This window comes from Cherax quadricarinatus, chromosome 21 (genome assembly GCF_038502225.1).
Source record: "Cherax quadricarinatus isolate ZL_2023a chromosome 21, ASM3850222v1, whole genome shotgun sequence".
NCBI classification, from domain to species: domain Eukaryota; kingdom Metazoa; phylum Arthropoda; class Malacostraca; order Decapoda; family Parastacidae; genus Cherax; species Cherax quadricarinatus.
Window position 1 is genome coordinate 17,456,369 of NC_091312.1, and position 22,012 is coordinate 17,478,380.

Below are 22,012 nucleotides of genomic sequence, written 5' to 3' on the forward strand. Positions count from 1 at the left end.
GATTTGGGGAAACCAGTTAGCTGGACTTGAGTCCTGGAGGTGGAAAACACAGTGGCAGCACTTTAAAGGAGAGATTTGGGATACTGGCTGTTGGGATTGATATTTAAACTGTTGTATCTGGCCACCTTTGTAAAGACAGTGATTATGTGCGAATAATGATGAAAGTGTTTTTTAGAGGAGGAGTTGTTGAGGAGATATGGGTATCTTGAGAAGATGAAGCAAAGTAAAATCACAAAAAGGGCATATAAATCTAGGGTAAAGGAAAGAAGGGGCACGAAACATCTGATGAAGTTGGAGGGAGGGGATAAAGGTGTTAGAGTGCTAGGGGCTGGAACATCTAATGGATTTGTGTGAACACATACAATTGGAATGAGCAGAGGCAAGTGGTTTTCATGACAATATGCTGATGGAGTGTGAGGAAGGTAACATTTATGAAGAGATTCAAAGAAAACAGGTTAGCTGTAAAGCACAGTACAGCTGAAGTACAGCTGAAAAGTACAGTGCCTGCACTTCAGTGGGAGATGACCACTGTGTTAAAAAAAATTAGAGAAGCTCCTTGTATGTGCTGTACAGTGTTTTAGTTTTTACTGGCTAAACATTTTAATATAAATGTGTATTTCGATGCAAATTATAACAGCAGTGATTCACATGACTGTAGCGTTTGGACAGAGTTTTTTTTGTAAGATATTTCTCAAGGACACTTGATTGTAAATATTTTGTGGAATTTTCTAGAAGCTCATTTGGGTCTTGTATATACGAAGCTCCTAGGTAGTAGGTTGGTAAACAGCAGCCGCCCAGGGAGGTACTACCGTCCTGCCAAGTGAGTGTACAACGAAAACATGTAATTGTTTTAAATGATGGTAGGATTGCTGGTGTCTTTTGTCTGTCTCATAAACATGCAAGATTTCAGGTATGTCTTGCGACTTCTACTTGCACTTAGGTCACACTACACATACATGTACAAGCATATATATACACACCCCTCTGGGTATTCTTCTATTTTCTTTCAAATTCTTGTTCTTGTTTATTTCCTCTTATCTCCATGGGGAAGGGGAACAGAATTCTTCCTCCGTAAGCCATGCGTGTTGTAAGAGGCAACTAAAATGCCATATAAATTACTAAATTTAAAAGAGAAACTTTCGTTTTTCTTTTTGGGCCACCCTGCCTTGGTGGGATACGGCCGGTGTGTTGAAAGAAAGAAGAAGATATACGAAACTGTTGTTTCTTGTACTAAGAACTACTATATTTTTTTAAAAATGGGAAAAAGTAGTGAGAAACAATATACAGTCGACCCCCGCATAGCGACTTTAATCCGTGCAAGAGGGCTGATTGTTATGCGAAATGTTCGCTATTGACTGTGTTCGCATCGCTATTGGGCCGTGCGGACGTGCTGCGCAGTAGCTCCTGATTGAGTTGGCATTTGCGCAGTGTTGACGTGTACTTGGCTCTGTGAAGACCTGTTTGCGCGCTCTCTAGAATTGAAGCAAGATGCCCTCCATCGAGCAACTTTACCAACAGCTTAAGGAAGAATTGAGGTTGGCGAATTTGGAAATTCGGCGATTGACCGAGGAGAACAAGAAGATTCGTAGTAGTCCTCCTGTTTTGAGTCCTCAGGTCAAGAAGGGAAACTGGTCAGTGGCTGGACAGCAGGGAAAGAAGTTGACGATCAAGAAGACGAATGGAAAGGTAGAAACGATGAAGAAGAAAGAGACTGCCGTGGAAACTGTTGTGGAAACATCCAATACATTCTCAGTGCTACCCGACGAATGTGAGTTGACTACTGGGAACGACACGACGAAAGACATTAAGGAAGGTAAGAATATTGTTGTTGTTGGGGATAGCCAAGTTAGGTATATGGATAGGGCGTTCTGCTTGAAGGACAGGAGTAGGAGACAGAGAGTTTGCTTTCCTGGGGCTGGGATGGAGGATATTGTTAGCCGTCTGGATGACATCATGAGAGGTAATGGGAGCAATCCTATTATCTGTCTCAGTGCTGGAGGCAACGATGTTGGCAGACGTAGGAGTGAGGACCTGATTAGCAGGTATAGGTCAGCAATAGAAATAATTAGAAGTAAGGGTGGGAACCCTCTCATATGTGGTATTTTGCCAAGGAGGGGAGTTGGAAGTGAATGGTTGTCCAGGGCAATTGGTGTCAATTGCTGGCTGGACAAATACTGTAAGGAAAATGCGGTAACATTCATTGACAACTGGGACCTCTTCTATGGCAGAAATGACATGTATGCTAGGGATGGGGTTCACTTATCTAGGTGTGGGGTGGGAGCACTGGCAACTGCAGTGGAGGGAGCAGTTAGGACTTTAAACTAGGAATAGTTAGTGGTATGGGTTTTGGCAGGAAAACAGTGAAGTCCCAGTGTAGTAATATTACGAGTTCTAGGGGAACTAGTAATAATAAGAACGAGATAGATATTGAAAAGCCAGGGACCTTGGGTGATAAAGACGGTAATAGGTTTAGTAGAAAAATAGAAATGAGCAGGAAGGGTAAAGAGAAAGGAGAGTCTTTCAATGTTTATTATGCTAATTGCCGTAGTGCTAGGAATAAGATGGACGAGTTGAGATTAGTTGCTAGTGTAGGTAACATTGATGTATTTGCCTTAACTGAGACGTGGTTTAATTCAAAAAGTCGGGACATGCCTGCGGAATGTCATATTCAGGGTTTTAAATTGTTCCAAGAAGATAGAAGTATTGGGAGGGGGGGTGGGGTGGCATTGTACGTCCGAGATCGCTTGAACTGTTGCATAAAAACAGGTATTAAGTCTGAAGTAACACATACAGAGTCTGTTTGGATAGAATTTTCAGAGGGGCATGAAAAACTGATTTTAGGAGTGATATACCGTCCCCCTAACTTAGATAGGGACCAAGGGAAACTACTATGGGAGGAAATTGTTAAGGCCACAAGGCACGATAATGTAGTAATTCTAGGAGACTTTAACTTTAGTCATATTGATTGGAATTTCTTGACTGGGAATTTAGAATCGTACGACTTCTTAGAAGTATTTCAGGATTGTTTTTTGAAGCAGTTTGTGACAGAACCTACAAGGGGAAATAACCTGCTTGACTTAGTTATGGCAAACAATGAATCCCTTGTTAATAATTTAGAAATTTCAGAGGAACTGGGTGCTAGCGACCACAAATCAATTACATTTAGCATTGAATGGAAGTACGATAGTAGCGATAACTCAGTAACAGTCCCAGATTTTCGCTTAGCAGATTACGATGGGCTTAAAGAACACTTATCATCTGTTGACTGGGGTAACGAAGAGAGCTATCAATATGACAGTTTTCTGAACACTATACATGCTGCTCAAAGAGCGTTTATCCCATATAAAGAAATTAGATCAAATAGAAATGACCCAAAATGGATGAATAATAGGCTCAAATATCTACTAGGGCATAAGAAAGGAATTTATAGGCGTATCAAAAGAGGTGAGGGTCATCTTATGAATCAGTATATTGACATTAAGAGGGACATTAAAAAGGGGATAAGAAAAGCTAAAAGGGACTATGAAATTAAAGTTGCTAGGGATTCTAAAACTAACCCAAAAAGTTTTTTCCAGGTCTATAGAACAAAAGTTAGAGATAAGATAGGTCCCCTTAAAAATAACTATGGGCACCTTACTGACAATGAGAATGAAATGTGCTCGATTTTAAATAATTATTTTCTCTCAGTTTTTACACAGGAAGACACTAACAATATTCCAGTAATTAATTTTTACAGTGGGCTAGAAGAAGATAAATTATGTAACATCACAGTCACTAGTGAGATGGTTGTGAGGCAGATAGACAGACTGAAGCAAAATAAGTCGCCGGGTCCTGATGAGGTTTTTTTCAAGGGTTCTTAAGGAATGCAAAATGGAACTCTGTGAACCATTAACTAATATTTTTAATTTATCTCTTCAAACAGGTGTAGTGTCTGATATGTGGAAGATGGCTAATGTAACTCCTATTTTTAAAACAGGGGACAAGTCGTTACCGTCAAATTACCGCCCAATAAGCCTGACCTCAATTGTAGGCAAATTACTAGAGTCAATTATAGCTGAGATTATAAGAAGCCATCTCGATAAGCATAGCTTGATTAATGATACTCAGCATGGATTCACAAGAGGCCGGTCTTGTCTAACTAATTTATTAACTTTCTTCAGTAAAGCTTTTGAGGCTGTTGACCACAATAAAGAATTTGATATTATTTACTTAGATTTTAGTAAGGCTTTTGATAGAGTCCCGCACCATAGACTGTTAAAGAAAGTGGCAGCCCATGGCATTGGGGGAAAAGTGCTCTCGTGGATCGAGTCATGGCTCACTGACAGGAAGCAGAGAGTGTCCATAAATGGGGTTAAATCCGAGTGGGGATCTGTAACAAGTGGCGTTCCACAGGGATCAGTCTTGGGCCCGTTGTTGTTTATAATATATATCAATGATCTTGATGAGGGAATTACTAGTGATATGAGCAAATTCGCCGATGACACAAAGATAGGTAGGATAATTGATTCAAACGTAGATGTTAGGGAACTTCAGGAGGACTTAAACAAACTCTATTCTTGGTCAGAAAAGTGGCAGATGCAGTTCAATGTAGATAAGTGCAAGGTTCTGAAGCTTGGGAGTGCCCATAACCCTAGTACTTATAAATTAAATGATGTAGAACTTAGCCATACAGATTGCGAAAAGGACTTGGGGGTTATGGTGAGCAGCAACCTTAAACCAAGACAGCAATGCCTAAGCGTACGTAATAAGGCAAATAGATTACTGGGATTTATATCAAGAAGTGTAAGCAACAGAAGTCCAGAGGTCATACTGCAGCTTTATACATCATTAGTAAGGCCTCACCTTGATTATGCAGCTCAGTTCTGGTCTCCGTATTACAAAATGGACATAAATTCGTTAGAAAACATTCAGCGTAGGATGACTAAATTAATACATAGCATTAGAAATCTTCCTTATGAAGAAAGATTGAAGACTCTTAAGTTACATTCACTTGTTAGACGAAGAATGAGGGGAGACCTGATCGAAGTGTATAAGTGGAAGATAGGTATTAATAAAGGGGATATTAATAAGGTCTTGAGGATGTCTCTCCAAGAGAGAACCCGCAGTAATGGATTTAAATTAGATAAGTTTAGATTTAGAAAGGACATAGGAAAGTATTGGTTTGGAAATAGGGTAGTTGATGAGTGGAACAGTCTACCTAGTTGGGTTATTGAGGCTAGGACTTTGGGTAGTTTCAAATCTAGGTTGGATAAGTACATGAGTGGGAAGGGTTGGATTTGAGTGGGACTTTCACATCAGAGCTTATTTCTTGGGTAGCATTGAAAATTGGGTTGGGTAAATGTTTTGTTAGTGGGATGAATTGTAAAGGACCTGCCTAGTATGGGCCAGCAGGCCTCCTGCAGTGTTCCTCCTTTCTTATGTTCTTATGTTCTTATGAAATAATGGAAATCAAATTAATCCATGCAAGACACCCAAAAGTATGAAAAAAAAAATTTTACCACATGAAATATACATTTTCCTACACACAAAGAGAAGGATACATGCACAATAGTAGAGTAGTACATGCACAATATATATTGTGCATGTACTACTCTACTAAATGAAGAATAAATGACACTTACCTTTATTGAAGATGCAGCAATGACTGATGAGACACTGTGTCCTGGGAGTGCCTTTTCCTCCTGAGTACTGTAGGTCCTGTTTGGCATTTTCTTCCAGAACAGGCCTTATCACACTGTGTATGCCACTACGATTCTTAAATCTCTCAAACCAACCTTTGCTGGCTTTAAATTCACCAATATGAGCACTAGTTCCAGGCATTTTTCCCTGTTCACCTGGGTGTTAGTCGACTGGTGTGGGTTGCATCCTGGGAGACAAGATTAAGGACCCCAATGGAAATAAGTTAGACAGTCTTCGATGACACTGACTTTTTTGGGTTATCCTGGGTGACAAATCCTCTGGGGTTAATTGTTTCTTTGTATTCTCAATAAGCCACACCAACAACGGTGCTACAGCAGCAGCAGCAGCTGACGGTGGTACAGCAGCAACAGACAATGCTACAGCAGCAACAGACGATGCTACAGCAGCAACAGACGATGCTACAGCAGCAACAGACGATGCTACAGCAGCAGCAGACGATGCTACAGCAGCAACAGACGATGCTACAGCAGCAGCAGACGATGCTACAGCAGCAGCAGACGATGCTACAGCAGCAGCAGACGATGCTACAGCAGCAGCAGATGATGCTACAGCAGCAGCAGATGATGCTACAGCAGCAGCAGATGATGCTACAGCAGCAGCTGACACTGCAGCAGTAGCTGACAGTGCAGCAGCAGCTGACAGTGCAGCAGCAGCTGATGGTGGTACAGCAGCAGCAGCAGCAGCTGTACCACCAATAGTAGCGATGGTTGATTGGGGTTTATTATACAACCTGGCCAGCTCGGAGACACGCACTCCACTTTCATACTTATCAATGATCTTTTTCTTCATCTCTATAGTAATTCTCACCCTTATTGCTGTAGGGTTGGCACTAGAAGCTTTCTTGGGGCCCATGGTCACTTATTTTCCAGAAAAAAATCACCAAAAACACTGGAATAATACGAAATGTTCCGATTGTATGCTTGGATGTTACCTCGGAGGCTGGCTGGTAAACAATGCCACCGGCGGAACATGTGAGCGTGGCTCAGGCCGCACATTGGACGCGTCTCGGACGAAGAGCGGTGAGTGGGTTTTTGGGCGGTATGCGAGGCAAAATTTTTGCAAAAAAAGCAAGCGGTATGCGAATTGTACGGTATGCGATGCGTGCGGTATGCGGGGGTCCACTGTACACATATTTTTATTTTTATTAGTAACACATCGTCCATTTCCCACCAAGGTAGGGTGGCCCGAAAAAGAAAAACTTTCACCATCATACACTCCATCACTGTCATGCCAGAGGCGCACTTACACCACAGTTATAAAACTGCAACATTAACACTCCTCCTTCAGAGTGTAGGCACTGTACTTCCCATCCCCAGGACTCAAGCCCAGTCTGCCGGTTTCCCTGAATCCCTTCATAGATATTACACTGCTCATACTCCAACAGCACGTCAAGTCTTAAAAACCATTTGTCGCCATTCGCTCCTATCTAACACACTTTACATGCTTGCTGGAAGTCAAAGCCCCTTGCACACACACAACCTCCTTTACCTCCTCCCTCCAACATTTCCTAGGCTGACCTCTACCCCACCTTCCCTCCACCACAAATTTATACACTCTCGAAGTCATTCTATTTTGTTCCGTCTTCTCTACATGTTTGAACCACCTCAACAACCCCTCCTCAGCCCTCAGGATAATAGTTTTGGTAATCCCGTACCTCCTCCTAATTTCCAAACTACGAATTCTCTCCATTATATTCACACCACACATTGCCCTCAGACACATCTCCACTGCCTCCAGCCTTCTTGTTGCAACATTCACCACCCATGCTTCACACCCATATAAGAGCATTGATATAACTATACTCTCATACATTCCCTTCTTTACTTCCTTGAATAAAGTTCTTTGTCTCCAAAGCCTCCTCAGTGCACCACTCACCTTTTTCCCCTTGTCAATTCTGTGAGTCTCCTCATCTTTCATAAACCCATCTGCTGACATGTCCACTCCTAAATATCTGAATACAGTCACCTCCTCCATACTCTCCCTCCAGTCTGATATTCAGTCTTTTGTTACCTAATTTTTTTTGTTATCTTCATCACTTCACTCTTTCCTATATTCACTTTTAATGCATGGGCATTGTTTAAAAACTCGAACACCACATTGATAGAGCTCTTACATAGGGTTCACTCTGCATAAGCCCCCTTACACCACAGAGGCTTGCTCACTTGGCTTCACTTTCTCTAAGAGCTTCTCAACCGCCTTCTCCAACCGAGATAAGTCTTAGCAATGAGTTTCCGAAAATTCCTGGGAGGCGAATGGTGGTTTAGGGGTGGATACTTCCCTAGACCCTTCCTGGTCCAGAGGAGGGTATGAACTACTAAACCACCATTCACCTCCCTAGAAAATACCAGGAATTTTCGGAAACTCATTGCTAAGACTTATCTCGGTTGGAGAAGGCGGTTGAGAAGCTCTTAGAGAAAGTGAAGCCAAGTGAGCAAGCCTCTGTGGTGTAAGAGGGCTTATTGCAGAGTGAACCCTATGTAAGAGCTCTATCAATGTGGTGTTCGAGTTTTTAAACAACGCCCGTGCATGTACATATACTGACATTTCCTGACTCACTCAGAGCCATTTGTAAATACTTAACCTAGTACTGTAATGTTTTAATGAGGAGTGGGATAAGTGTTCTACTCATAGTGCAAAATATGAGAAAGTGGATTTAAGTGGTTATTATGGTTTTTAATAAATTAAATAGAAACTAAGAAAATTCCTTTTCCTCTACGAGTGAAGACCCCTATTATTATTATTATAATCAAAAAGAAGCGCTAAGCCACAAGGGCTATACAGCATGTGAAGACCCCTAGACGTGCTAAGTTTGTTAGTTTGTTACGAAAAGCACTATAACCCAGGGACCAACTGGCTATGTTTGTAACAAAGTGGGGGCCTGTCCGGGAGTTGCTCTCTGATCCTAGGTACTGGAGGAAATATCAGCCCTAGGAAGTAACTGCTGATCCCATGGCAGTGAGCTGTTGTTCAGGTACCCATAAAGTTCACTATGGAGGCTCAAATACAGCGGTTAATATGTGAGTTAACCTTGGAGGATTTGAAGTCTTTAAAACTTCAGAAGTGCTGGCAAATTGCTGTATGCCTAGGAGTGAAGTACAGTGGACCCCCGCTTAACGATCACCTCCAAATGCGACCAATTATGTAAGTGTATTTATGTAAGTGCGTTTGTACGTGTATGTTTGGGGGTCTGAAATGGACTAAGGTACTTCACAATATTCCTTATGGGAAAAAATTCGGTCAGTACTGGCACCTGAACATGCTTCTGGAATGAAAAAATATCGTTAACCGGGGGTCCACTGTATAACAAATATTACACAGCCGAGACCACTCGATCTATTTTGAGAAACATGCTGTTTCCGGAACAAGGAGATGTGGATGGCATTCACGATACTGATGAGGCAAGTTTAATATCTCAGTCTGAAGACTTGGACCGACTGCTTGCAGCAGAAGGACTTGATCTTGGTGGCCTTCCAACTTCCCTACCCTCTGGTGATGTGGCTGAGCCAGAATCAAAGGGAGCTGCTGGTGAACTGACATCCCTGGGAGAGGTGCCTGAAATTGGGGCGTCTAATCACCCAGTTTCCGACCCTGGTCCACTAGAAGCACCCAGCGCAGGTGCTCAACCCAAGGAAAGACGGGAGAACTTGTATCCCCCAACTCCTCTACTCCCGGACAGGCCCCCATTTGTTATGTCAGGGGCCATGTCTATAGGCCTGTTTTGGCCCCTTTCCGTAACAAGATGTTGAATCCAGCTCTGGTCTAGCTGTCCTTAGACATTATTATTATTATTATCACACTGGCCGATTCCCACCAAGGCAGGGTGGCCCGAAAAAGAAAAACTTTCACCATCACTCACTCCATCACTGTCTTGCCAGAAGGGTGCTTTACACTACAGTTTTTAAACTGCAACATTAACACCCCTCCTTCAGAGTGCAGGCACTGTACTTCCCATCTCCAGGACTCAAGTCCGGCCTGCCGGTTTCCCTGAACCCCTTCATAAATGTTACTTTGCTCACACTCCAACAGCACATCAAGTATTAAAAACCATTTGTCTCCATTCACTCCTATCAAACACGCTCACGCATGCGTGCTGGAAGTCCAAGCCCCTCGCACACAAAACCTCCTTTACCCCCTCCCTCCAACCTTTCCTAGGCCGACCCCTACCCCGCCTTCCTTCCACTACAGATTGATACACTCTTGAAGTCACTCTGTTTCGCTCCTTTCTCTCTCCATGTCCGAGCCACCTCAACAACCCTTCCTCAGCCCTCTGGACAACAGTTTTGGTAATCCCGCACCTCCTCCTAACTTCCAAACTACGAATTCTCTGCATTATATTCACACCACACATTGCCCTCAGACATGACATCTCCACTGCCTCCAGCCTTCTCCTCTCTGCCTCCAGCCTTCTCCTCTCTGCAACATTCATCACCCATGCTTTACACCCATATAAGAGCGTTGGTGAAACTATACTCTCATACATTCCCCTCTTTGCCTCCAAGGACAAAGTTCTTTGTCTCCACAGACTCCTAAGTGCACCACTCACCCTTTTCCCCTCATCAATTCTATGATTCACCTCATCTTTCATAGACCCATCTGCTGACACGTCCACTCCCAAATATCTGAATACATTCACCTCCTCCATACTCTCTCCCTCCAATCTGATATCCAATCTTTCATCACCTAATCTTTTTGTTATCCTCATAACCTTACTCTTTCCTGTATTCACTTTTAATTTTCTTCTTTTGCACACCCTACCAAATTCATCCACCAATCTCTGCAAATTCTCTTCAGAATCTCCCAAGAGCACAGTGTCATCAGCAAAGAGCAACTGTGACAACTCCCACTTTATGTGTGATTATTTATCTTTTAACTCCACGCCTCTTGCCAAGACCCTCGCATTTACTTCTCTTACAACCCCATCTATAAATATATTAAACAACCACGGTGACATCACACATCCTTGTCTAAGGCCTACTTTTACTGGGAAATAATTTCCCTCTTTCCTACATACTCTAACTTGAGCCTCACTGTCCTCGTAAAAACTCTTCACTGCTTTCAGTAACCTACCTCCTACACCATACACCTGCAACATCTGCCACATTGCCCCCCTATCCACCCTGTCATACGCCTTTTCCAAATCCATAAATGCCACAAAGACCTCTTTAGCCTTATCTAAATACTGTTCACTTATATATTTCACTGTAAACACCTGGTCCACACACCCCCTACCTTCCTAAAGCCTCCTTGTTCATCTGCTATTCTATTCTCCATCTTACTCTTAATTCTTTCAATAATAACTCTACCATACACTTTACCAGGTATACTCAACAGACTTATCCCTTTATAATTTTTGCACTCTCTTTTGTCTCCTTTGCCTTTATACAAAGACTATGCATGCTCTCTGCCAATCCCTAGGTACCTTACCCTCTTCCACACATTTATTAAATAATTGCACCAACCACTCCAAAACTATATCCCCACCTGCTTTTAAAATTTCTATCTTTATCCCATCAATCCCGGCTGCCTTACCCCCTTTCATTTTACCTACTGCCTCACGAACTTCCCCCACACTCACAACTGGCTCTTCCTCACTCCTACAATATGTTATTCCTCCTTGCCCTATACACGAAATCACAGCTTCCCTATCTTCATCAACATTTAACAATTCCTCAAAATATTCCCTCCATCTTCCCAATACCTCTAACTCTCCATTTAATAACTCTCCTCTCCTATTTTTAACTGACAAATCCATTTGTTCTCTAGGCTTCCTTAACTTGTTAATCTCACTCCAAAACTTTTTCTTATTTTCAACAAAATTTGTTGATAACATCTCACCCACTCTCTCATTTGCTCTCTTTTTACATTGCTTCACCACTCTCTTAACCTCTCTCTTTTTCTCCATATACTCTTCCCACCTTGCATCACTTCTACTTTGTAAAAACTTCTCATATGCTAACTTTTTCTCCTGCACCCACTTTCCTGTAACCACAAACTTCTGCTGAACACTCTAACACTACATTTTTAAACCTACCCCATACCTCTTTGACCCCATTGCCTATGCTCTCATTAGCCCATCTATCCTCCAATAGCTGTTTATATCTTACCCTAACTGCCTCCTCTTTTAGTTTATAAACCTTCACCTCTCTCTTCCCTGATGCTTCTATTCTCCTTGTATCCCATCTACCTTTTACTCTCAGTGTAGCTACAACTAGAAAGTGATCTGATATATCTGTGGCCCCCCTATAAACATGTACATCCTGAAGTCTACTCAACAGTCTTTTATCTACCAATACATAATCCAACAAACTACTGTCATTTCGCCCTACATCATATCTTGTATACTTATTTATTCTCTTTTTCTTAAAATATGTATTACCTATAACTAAACCCCTTTCTATACAAAGTTCAATCAAAGGGCTCCCATTATCATTTACACCTGGCACTCCAAACTTACCTACCATACCCTCTCTAAAAGTTTCTCCTACTTTAGCATTCAGGTCCCCTACCACAATTACTCTCTCACTTGGTTCAAAGGCTCCTATACATTCACTTAACATCTCCCAAAATCTCTCTCTCTCCTCTACATTCCTCTCTTCTCCAGGTGCATACACGCTTATTATGACCCTTTTTTCGCATCCAACCTTTACTTTAATCCACATAATTCTTGAATTTACACATTCATATTCTCTTTTCTCCTTCCATAACTGATCCTTCAACATTACTGCTACCCCTTCCTTTGCTCTAACTCTCTCAGATACTCCAGATTTAATCCCATTTATTCCCCCCCCACCAAAACTCCCCTACCCCCTTCAGCTTTGTTTCGCTTAGGACCAGGACATTCAACTTCTTTTCATTCATAACATCAGCAATCATATGGGGATTATCATTATGAGACTGATCCGACTAAATAAAATGTGATCTTTATTATAAAAGAATCCATATAAAATTTAGCATGTGATACAAAGTTCTCTCTCTCTTGTAGTGTTATACATAAATGTACACGTTGTCTGGGACTAAGTAATCTTCTAGAGCGGGGGAATGTATTAAAGGATGAGTGCCTGAATGTGTTCAGAAGAGAGTGTATGAAGCTACTCTGAGCGAGTAGGTTCACCACCCTTGCTCTGAGTAGGTTCACAACAATCGCTCAGAGTAGGTTCCCACACCCGCTCAGAGTAGCTTCATACACTCTCTTCTGGGCACATTCAGGCACTCATCCTTTAATACATTCCCCCACTCTAGAAGATTACTTAGTCCCAGACAACGTGTACTTTTATGTATAACACTACATGAGAGAGAGAGCTTTGTATCACATGCTAAGTTTAATATGGATTCTTTTATAATAAAGATCCCATTTTATTTAGTCGGATCAGTCTCATAATGATAATCCCCATATTAAAATGACATGTGTCTAAGGACAACTAGACCAGAGCTGGATTCGACATCTTGTTACGGAAAGGGGCCAAAACAGACCTATAAACATGGCCCCTGACGTAACACCGCTTGCTTTTAACATTTCTATCTTTACCCTATCAATCCCAGCTGCCTTACCCCCTTTCATTCTACTCGCTGTCTCACAAACTTCCCCCACACTCACAACTCACTCTTCCTCACTCCTACAAGATGTTATTCCTCCTTTCCCTGTACACAAAATCACAGCTTCCCTATCTTCATCAACATTTAACAATTCTTCAAAATATTCCCTCCATCTTCCTGATACCTTTAACTATCCATTTAGTAACTCTCCTCTCCTATTTTAACTATCAAATTAATTCATTCCTTAGGCTTCCTCAGCTTATTAATTTCACTCCAAAACTTTTTCTTATTTTCAACAAAATTTGTTGGCAACATCTCACCCATTCTCTCATTTGCTCTCTTTTTACATTGCTTCACCACTCCCTTAACCTCTCCATATACTCTTCCCTCCTTGCATCACTTCTACTTTGTAAAAACCTCTCATATGCTAACTTTTTCTATCTTACTATTCTATTTACATCATCATTCCACCAATCACTCTTCTTCCCTCCTGCACCCATTTTCCTGTAACCTCAAACTTCTGCTGAACACTATAACACTACATTCTTAAACCTACCCCATACATCTTCAACCCCATTGCCTATACTCTCACTAGCCCATCTATCCTCTAGTGGTTGTTTATATTTCCCTAACTACCTCCTCCTATAGCTTATAAACCTTCACCTCTCTCTTAATTGCTGCTTCCATTTTCCTTGTATCCCATCTATATGTTTTACTCTCACTGTAGCTTCAACTAAAAAGTGATCTGATATATCTGTGGCCCCTCTATAAACATGTACATCTTGAAGTCTACCCAACAATCTTTTATCTGTCAGTATGTAGCCCAGCAAACTACTGTCATTATGCCCTATATCATATCTTGTATACTTATTTATTCTTTTTTTTCTTAAAAAATGTATTACCTATAACCAAACCCCTGTCTATACAAAGTTCAATCAAAGGGCCCCCATTATCATTTACACCTGGCACCCCAAACTTACCTACCACACCCACACATATCTTTCTCTTCTTTCAACAAACCGGCGGTATCCCACAGAGGCAAGGTGGCCCAAAAACAAAAACAAAAGTTTCTCTTTTCAAATTTAGTAATTTATACAGGAGAAGGGGTTACTAGCCCCTTGCTCCCGGCATTTTAGTCGCCTCTTACAACACGCATGGCTTACGGAGAAAGAATTCTGTTCCACTTCCCCATGGAGATACGAGGAGATAAACAAGAACAAGAACTAGAAAGAAAATAGCAGAAGACCCAGAGGGGTGTGTGTATATATATGCTTATATATGTATGTGTAGTGTGACCTAAGTGTAAGTAGAAGTAGCAAGACATACCTGAAACTTTGCATGTTTTTGAGACAGAAAAAAGGACACCAGCAATCCTACCATCACGTAAAACAATTACAGGCTTTTGTTTTACACTCACTTGGCAGGACGGTAGTACCTCCCTGGGCGGCTGCTGTCTACCAACTTACTACCTAGACCCACACATATGTATAAAGAAAATGAAATGCAAAATTTGAATATCATAAATACAGTGGACCCCCGCATAACGATCACCTCCAAATGCGACCAATTATGTAAGTGTATTTATGTAAGTGCGTTTGTACGTGTATGTTTGGGGGTCTGAAATTGACTAATCTACTTCACAATATTCCTTATGGGAAAAAATTCGGTCAGTACTGGCACCTGAACATACTACTGGAATGAAAGAAGTTCGTTAACCGGGGGTCCACTGTACAGTACGTACTAGGGAATCACTTGGAGAGAAAAAAAAAAAACTACCATATTTCTTCTCAACAATTCTGTCTACGATACTGTGATATATAAATACACCTACCATCCGATTTACGACCGAGTTCGGTTCCGAGAAACCGGTCGTAAGTCGAAATGGACGTAAGTCGAACTTTACTACTGAACATCAACATAACATTTTTGTAATGACTTTATTTTATTGTTTTATTTTGATATTTCATGTTTTACTTTACTTTTTATGCTGTTAATACTGTATTTTATACTGTAAGGTTTAGGATAAACACTTTGTACAACACAAACACTTGTTTATTTCCCAGAAATTTGGCATAAAAAACACGGTCATAAGTCGAGTCGTCGTATGTCGAGCAGGTCGTACGTCGGATGGTAGGTGCAGTAAGAGTGAAAAGTATCACATTGTATCAGTCATAATCTCTTAAGACTTTTCCCTGTACTATTTATGCTATATTAAAGTATATTTTTAAAGTATATTTTAGTAGTAGGTTGGTAGACAGCAACCACCCAGGGAGGTACTACCATCCTGCCAAGTGAGTGCAAAATGAAAGCCTGTAATTGTTTTACATGATGGTAGGATTGGTGGTGTCTTTTGTCTGTCTCATAAATATGCAAGATTACAGGTACGTCTTGCTACTTCTACTTACACTTAGGTCACACTACACATACATGTACACATTTATTTATACTACACACTCATCTGAGTTTTCTTTGATTTTATCTTAGTTCTTGTTCTTATTACTTTTCCTTTTATATCCATGGGGAAGTGGAATAAGAATCTTTCCTCTGTAAGCCATGTGTGTTGTAAAAGTCAACTAAAATGCTGGGAACAATGGGCTAGTAACCCCTTTTCCTGTAATAATTACTAAAAAGAATAAGAAGAAAATTGTCAAAGTGGGAAGTCTGAATGTGCATGGATGTTGTGCGAATGATGAGAAAGAGATGATTGTGGATGTTATGAATGAGAAGAAGCTGGATGTCCTGGCTTTAACCCTTTGAGGGTTTTGGTCGTACTAGTACGTCTTACGAGTAGGGGTTTTTGACGTACTAGCACTCATAAATTCTAGCGGCCTCAAATCTAGTGGGAGAAAGCTGGTAGGCCTTCATATGAAAGAATGGGTCTATGTGGTCAGTGTGCACAGTCTAAAAAAAATCCTGCAGCACACAGTGCATAATGAGAAAAAAAAAACTTTGACCATTTTTTTTTAATAAATCAGCGACTTTGCAGGGTATTTTCGTATGGTATTTATTGCTGTATTCTAGTTTTCTTGGTCTCATTTTATAGAATGGAAGACATATTACAGAAATTGAGATGATTTTGACTGGTTTTACAATGAAAGGTGCCTTGAAATTGAGCTCAAAGTAGCAGAAATGTTCGATTTTTACCAAACTTCAAAAGTAAACAAATCGTGCCAAGCATGCAATACACGTCAACTGGTGAGTCTAATATTCTTTCACAAGTGCACCAATAATATTTATACCATTTTTTACACTAATGCAGTAGTCTGCATAACAGTAAATCTTATATTTTTTGTGAAAATAAAAATTCAAAGTGGAAAGCAAAAGAATATAAGAGGGGCCTTGAGACGTGACTAATGACTAGAGGAAATGTCATTTTAGTGCCAGGAATGTCTTTCTTGTTTATTCTGGACCCTATTCGGAAATTGGCATCTTTTGAAATTTGTGTGAAATTGGCAAAATTGCTAAATTCTGACCACTGTACTGGATAGTTGAATTTCATAAATGGGTGGTTTCTTGCACCCATTCGATAGAAAAAATGGAGTTCTAGCGAAATATTCATGTTTTTTGTCGACTAGTACAGTGAAATTGGCCGAAAATGGGGCTCAAAGTGGGCAAAATCGCCGATGCGTAAACATCGCCGAGACCGCTAACTTTGCGAGAGCATAATTCCGTAAGTTTTCTATCAAATTTCAAACTTTTGGTGTCTTTATGATAGGGAAAAGATTCTCTATCTTTTCATAAGAGAAAATAATTTTTTTTTTTTTTAAATTTGGCCGACCCTGAGAACGAGTTTCGGAGAGGGCCTGTCGACCCTCAAAGGGTTAAGTGAAACAAGGCTGAAGGAGGTTTGTGAGTTTCAGTGGAGAGGAATAAATGGGATTAGGTCAGGGGTTTCAAATAGAGTTAGAGCTAAAGAAGGAGTAGCAATAATGTTGAAGGATAAGCTATGGCGGGAAAAGGGGGACTATAAATGTATTAATTCAAGGATTATGTGGGGTAAAATAAAGGTTGGATGTGAGAAGTAAGTGTATATGCACCTGGGGAAAAGAGAAGTATAGAGGAGAGAGAGAGATTTTGGGAAATGTTGAGTGAATGCATGGGGAGTTTTGAACCAAGTGTGAGAGTACTTGTGGTTGGGGATTTTAATGCTAAAGTGGGTAAAAATGTTGTGGAGGGAGTAGTAGGTAAATTTGGGGTGCCAGGGGTAAATGAAAATGGCAAGCATTTAATTGAGCTGTGTGTTGAAAAAGGTTTGGTAATAAGTAGTAGGTAAATTTGGGGTGCCAGGGGTAAATGAAAATGGCGAGCCTTTAATTGAGCTGTGTGTAGAAAGAGGTTTGGTAATAAGTAATACATATTTTATAAAACAGAGGATAAATAAATATACAAGGTATGATGTAGCACGTAATGAAAGTAGTTTGTTAGATTATGTATTGGTGGATAAAAGGTTGATGGGTAGGCTCCAGGATGTACACGTTTATAGAGGGGCAATTGATATATCGGATCATTATCTAGTTGTAGCTACAGTTAGAGTAAGAGGTAGATGGGATAAGAGGAAAATGGCAACAACAAGTAAGAGGGAGGTGAAAGTATATAAACTAAGGGAGGAGGAAGTTCGGGTGAAATATAAGCAACTATTGGCAGAAAGGTGGGCTGGTGTAAGTATGAGTAGTGGGGGGGTTGAAGAGGGTTGGAATAGTTTTAAAAATGCAGCATTAGAATGTGGGGCAGAAGTTTGTGGTTATAGGAGGGTGGGTGCAGGAGGAAAGAGGAATGATTGGTGGAATGATGAACTAAAAGGTGTGATAAAAGAGAAAAAGGTAGCTTATGAGAGGTATTTACAAAGCAGAAGTGTTGTAAGAAGAGTAGAGTATTTTTTTTTTCAACAAGTCGGCCGTCTCCCACCGAGGCAGGGTGACCCAAAAAAAAAAAGAAAGAAAATCCCAAAAAAGAAAATACTTTCATCATCATTCAACACTTTCACCACACTTGCACATTATCACTGTTTTTGCAGAGGTGCTCAGAATACAACAGTTTAGAAGCATACACATATAAAGATACACAACATATCCCTCCAAACTGCCAATATCCCAAACCCCTCCTTTAAAGTGCAGGTATTGTACTTCCCATTTCCAGGACTCAAGTCCGACTATATGAAAATAACCGGTTTCCCTGAATCCCTTCACTAAATATTACCCTGCTCACACTCCAACAGATCGTCAGGTCCCAAGTACCATTCGTCTCCATTCACTCCTATCTAGCACGCTCATGCACACTTGCTGGAAGTCCAAGCCCCTTGCCCACAAAACCTCCTTTACCCCCTCTCTCCAACCCTTTCAAGGACGACCCCTACCCCGCCTTCCTTCCCCTATAGATTTATATGCTTTCCATGTCATTCTACTTTGATCCATTCTCTCTAAATGAGTAGAGTATATGGAGAGTAAAAGAAAGGTGAAGAGAGTGGTGAGAGAGTGCAAAAGAAGAGCAGATGATAGAGTGGGAGAGGCACTGTCAAGAAATTTTAATGAAAATAAGAAAAAATTTTGAAGTGAGTTAAACAAGTTAAGAAAGCCTAGGGAATGAATGGATTTGTAGTTAAAAACAGAGTAGGGGAGTTAGTAAATGGGAAGATGGAGGAATTGGGTAGATGGCAAGAATATTTTTTGAAACTTTTAAATGTCAACGAAGAAAGGGAGACGGCAATTTCATGCACTGGCCAGGGAAGTATACCATCTTTTAGGAGTGAAGAAGAGCAGGATGTGAGTGTGGGGGAGGTGCGTGAGGCATTACGTAGAATGAAATGGGGTAAAGCAGCTGGAACTGACGGTATCATGACAGAAATGTTAAAAGCAGGGGAGGACATAGTTTTGGAGTGGTTGGTATTTTTGTTTAATAAATGTATGAAAGAGGGGAAGGTACCTAGGGATTGGCAGAGAGCGTGTATAGTCCCTTTATATAAAGGGAAGGGGGACAAAAGAGATTGTAAAAATTATAGAGGAATAAGATTACTGAGTATACCAGGAAAAGTGTACGGTAGGGTTATTATTGAAAGAATTAGAGGTAAACCAGAATGTAGAATTGCGGATGAGCAAGGAGGTTTTAGAGTGGGTAGAGGATGTGTAGATCAAGTGTTTACATTGAAGCATATATGTGAACAGTATTTAGATAAAGGTAGGGAAGTTTTTATTGCATTTATGGATTTAGAAAAGGCATATGATAGGGTGGATAGGGGAGCAATGTGGCAGATGTTGCAAGTATATGGAATAGGTGGTAAGTTACTAAATGCTGTAAAGAGTTTTTATGAGGATAGTGAGGCTCAGGTTAGGGTGTGTAGAAGAGAGGGAGACTACTTCCCAGTAAAAGTAGGTCTTAGACAGGGATGTGTAATGTCACCATGGTTGTTTAATATATTTATAGATGGGGTTGTAAAAGAAGTGTTCGGGAGAGGGGTAGGATTAAATTATGGGGAATTAAATACAAAATGGGAAGTGACACAGTTACTTTTTGCTGATGATACTGTGCTTATGGGAGATTCTAAAGAAAAATTGCAAAGGTTAGTGGACGAATTTGGGAGTGTGTGTAAAGGTAGAAAGTTGAAAGTGAACGTAAAAAAAAGTAAGGTGATGAGGGTATCAAATGATTTAGATAAAGAAAAATTGGATATCAAATTGGGGAGGGGGAGAAAGGAAGAAGTGAATGTTTTCAGATATTTGGGAGTTGATGTGTCAGCGGATGGATTTATGAAGGATGAGGTTAATCATAGAATTGATGAAGGAAAAAAGGTGAGTGGTGCATTGAGGTATATGTGGAGGCAAAAAATGTTATCTATGGAGGCAAAGAAGGGAATGTATGAAAGTATAGTAGTAATAACACTCTTATATGGGTGTGAAGCTTGGGTTGTAAATGCTGCAGCGAGGAGGCGGTTGGAGGCAGTGGAGATGTCCTGTCTAAGGGCAATGTGTGGTGTAAATATTATGCAGAAAATTCGGAGTGTGGAAATTAGGAGAAGGTGTGGAGTTAATAAAAGTATTAGTCAGAGGGCTGAAGAGGGTTTTTTGAGGTGGTTTGGTCATTTAGAGAGAATGGATCAAAGTAGAATGACATGGAGAGCGTATAAATCTGTAGGGAAAGGAAGGCGGGGTAGGGGTCATCCTCGAAAAGGTTGGAGGGAGGGGGTAAAGGAGGTGTTGTGGGCGAGGGGTTTGGACTTCCAGCAAGCGTGCATAAGCGTGTTAGATAGGAGTGAATGGAGACAAATGGTATTTGGGCCCTGACGAGCTGTTGGAGTGTGAGCAGGGTAATATTTAGTGAAGGGATTCAGGGAAACCGGTTATTTTATATAACCGGACTTGAGTCTTGGAAATTGGAAGTACAATGCCTGCACTCTAAAGGAGGGGTTTGGGATATTGGCAGTTTGGAGGGATATATTGTGCATTTTTATATGTATATGCTTCTAAACTGTTGTATTCTGGGCACCTCTGCAAAAACAGTGATTATGTGTGAGTAAGGTGAAAGTGTTGAATGATGACGAAAGTATTTTCTTTTTGGGGATTTTTTTTCTTTTTGGGTCACCCTGCCACGGTGGGAGACGGCCGACTTGTTGAAAAAAAAAAAATTTTAATTGTGATTATTTCATTACAGAACGTTTCTGGATACTGCTCCCAGACTGTCTGTTGGTGTGTGGAACTGAAGTACTTGTCGACTGGCTCAAACATGCCTTTATCACCAGATTCAATGATATTCCTTCTGATGCCTACAAAGACTACACTGTTCTCTTAGCCTCGGACCTTATTTTGTGTAAACAGAAATATGTAAGTTGCTGAAAATATTTTTTTAATGCTGTAATTTTAATGAAACTTTCTTGTTGAGCATCATTACAGAAAATGAGTGCAATTTTAGTAATGTTTAGAAATTAAAGCTTGAGATATTTATTAAAGATGCAAAAATTAGTAACAGGTGTTGAGCAAGATACTGACAGATAATGAATGTACATTTAGAGATGATTAACTTTGTTAGGGGTTATTTATGGTTTGAGGACATGTGTCAGAATTACAATATTGGTCATTACAGATTTTTAGAAAATGGTGATTTTTTTAACACTGGCCAAGTTTTTGTTTTATAACTTCAAAACATCTCATGTAATTGGTTTCAAATTTTCAACTCTGGTGTTTTGTAGCAAGGGAAAGATTCATACAACTGTTGACATTTGCAAGTGCCCTCTGATCAAGGGTATATATATGTTACAGGTTTTGACTATTGTGCAATAACTTAAAAAAGCCTCATCTGATCAGCTTCAGTTTTCACCATTGGTGAGGTTTACTATAAGAAAGGCTCACACTGACTCTCAGCTATGTAAATTTTAATTTGCTGATCCTGTGATACAAATTGTTTTCCGTGCAATAAATGGAGAATGCCTATTCTGACTGGTGTCTAACCCTGAACACGTGTGTATATTAATTTGATTTTTTTTGTATTGAATTTGGGCTCTGTATGTGCCAGTTTTACTGAAGAAATTGTCAAAATTGAAATATCATTGTTTGTGTGATAACTTGTTAATGTCTTATCAGATTGGCTTCAGATCTTCATTACTAATCTGTATTACTTAGAGGAAGCTTTGCTTCGTTATTAGGCTATCTAGGTATCAATTTATAAAATCTTACTTCAACCCCTCAGCAGTTCTTGTCTCACCTCATAGAAAATGTACAAATTTTAGTTTCTTAAAAAAAAAATTATTGTAGAATGTAGATAATTTTAAAATGAATGTAACTGAGAAATATTA

The 22,012-nt window shown here is 40.3% G+C and overlaps 1 protein-coding gene across 1 annotated transcript in view; it reads left to right on the forward strand.

Moving 5' to 3' along the window:
* The window catches only part of LOC128689127 (transmembrane anterior posterior transformation protein 1 homolog), a 52,690-nt gene that overhangs the window by 24,174 nt on the left and 6,504 nt on the right, over positions 1-22,012 (forward strand). The window contains exon 7 of the mRNA XM_053777249.2: positions 20,875-21,044. Coding sequence (XP_053633224.1) covers positions 20,875-21,044 — 170 coding nt within the window. The remainder of the gene's footprint in view (positions 1-20,874; positions 21,045-22,012) is intronic.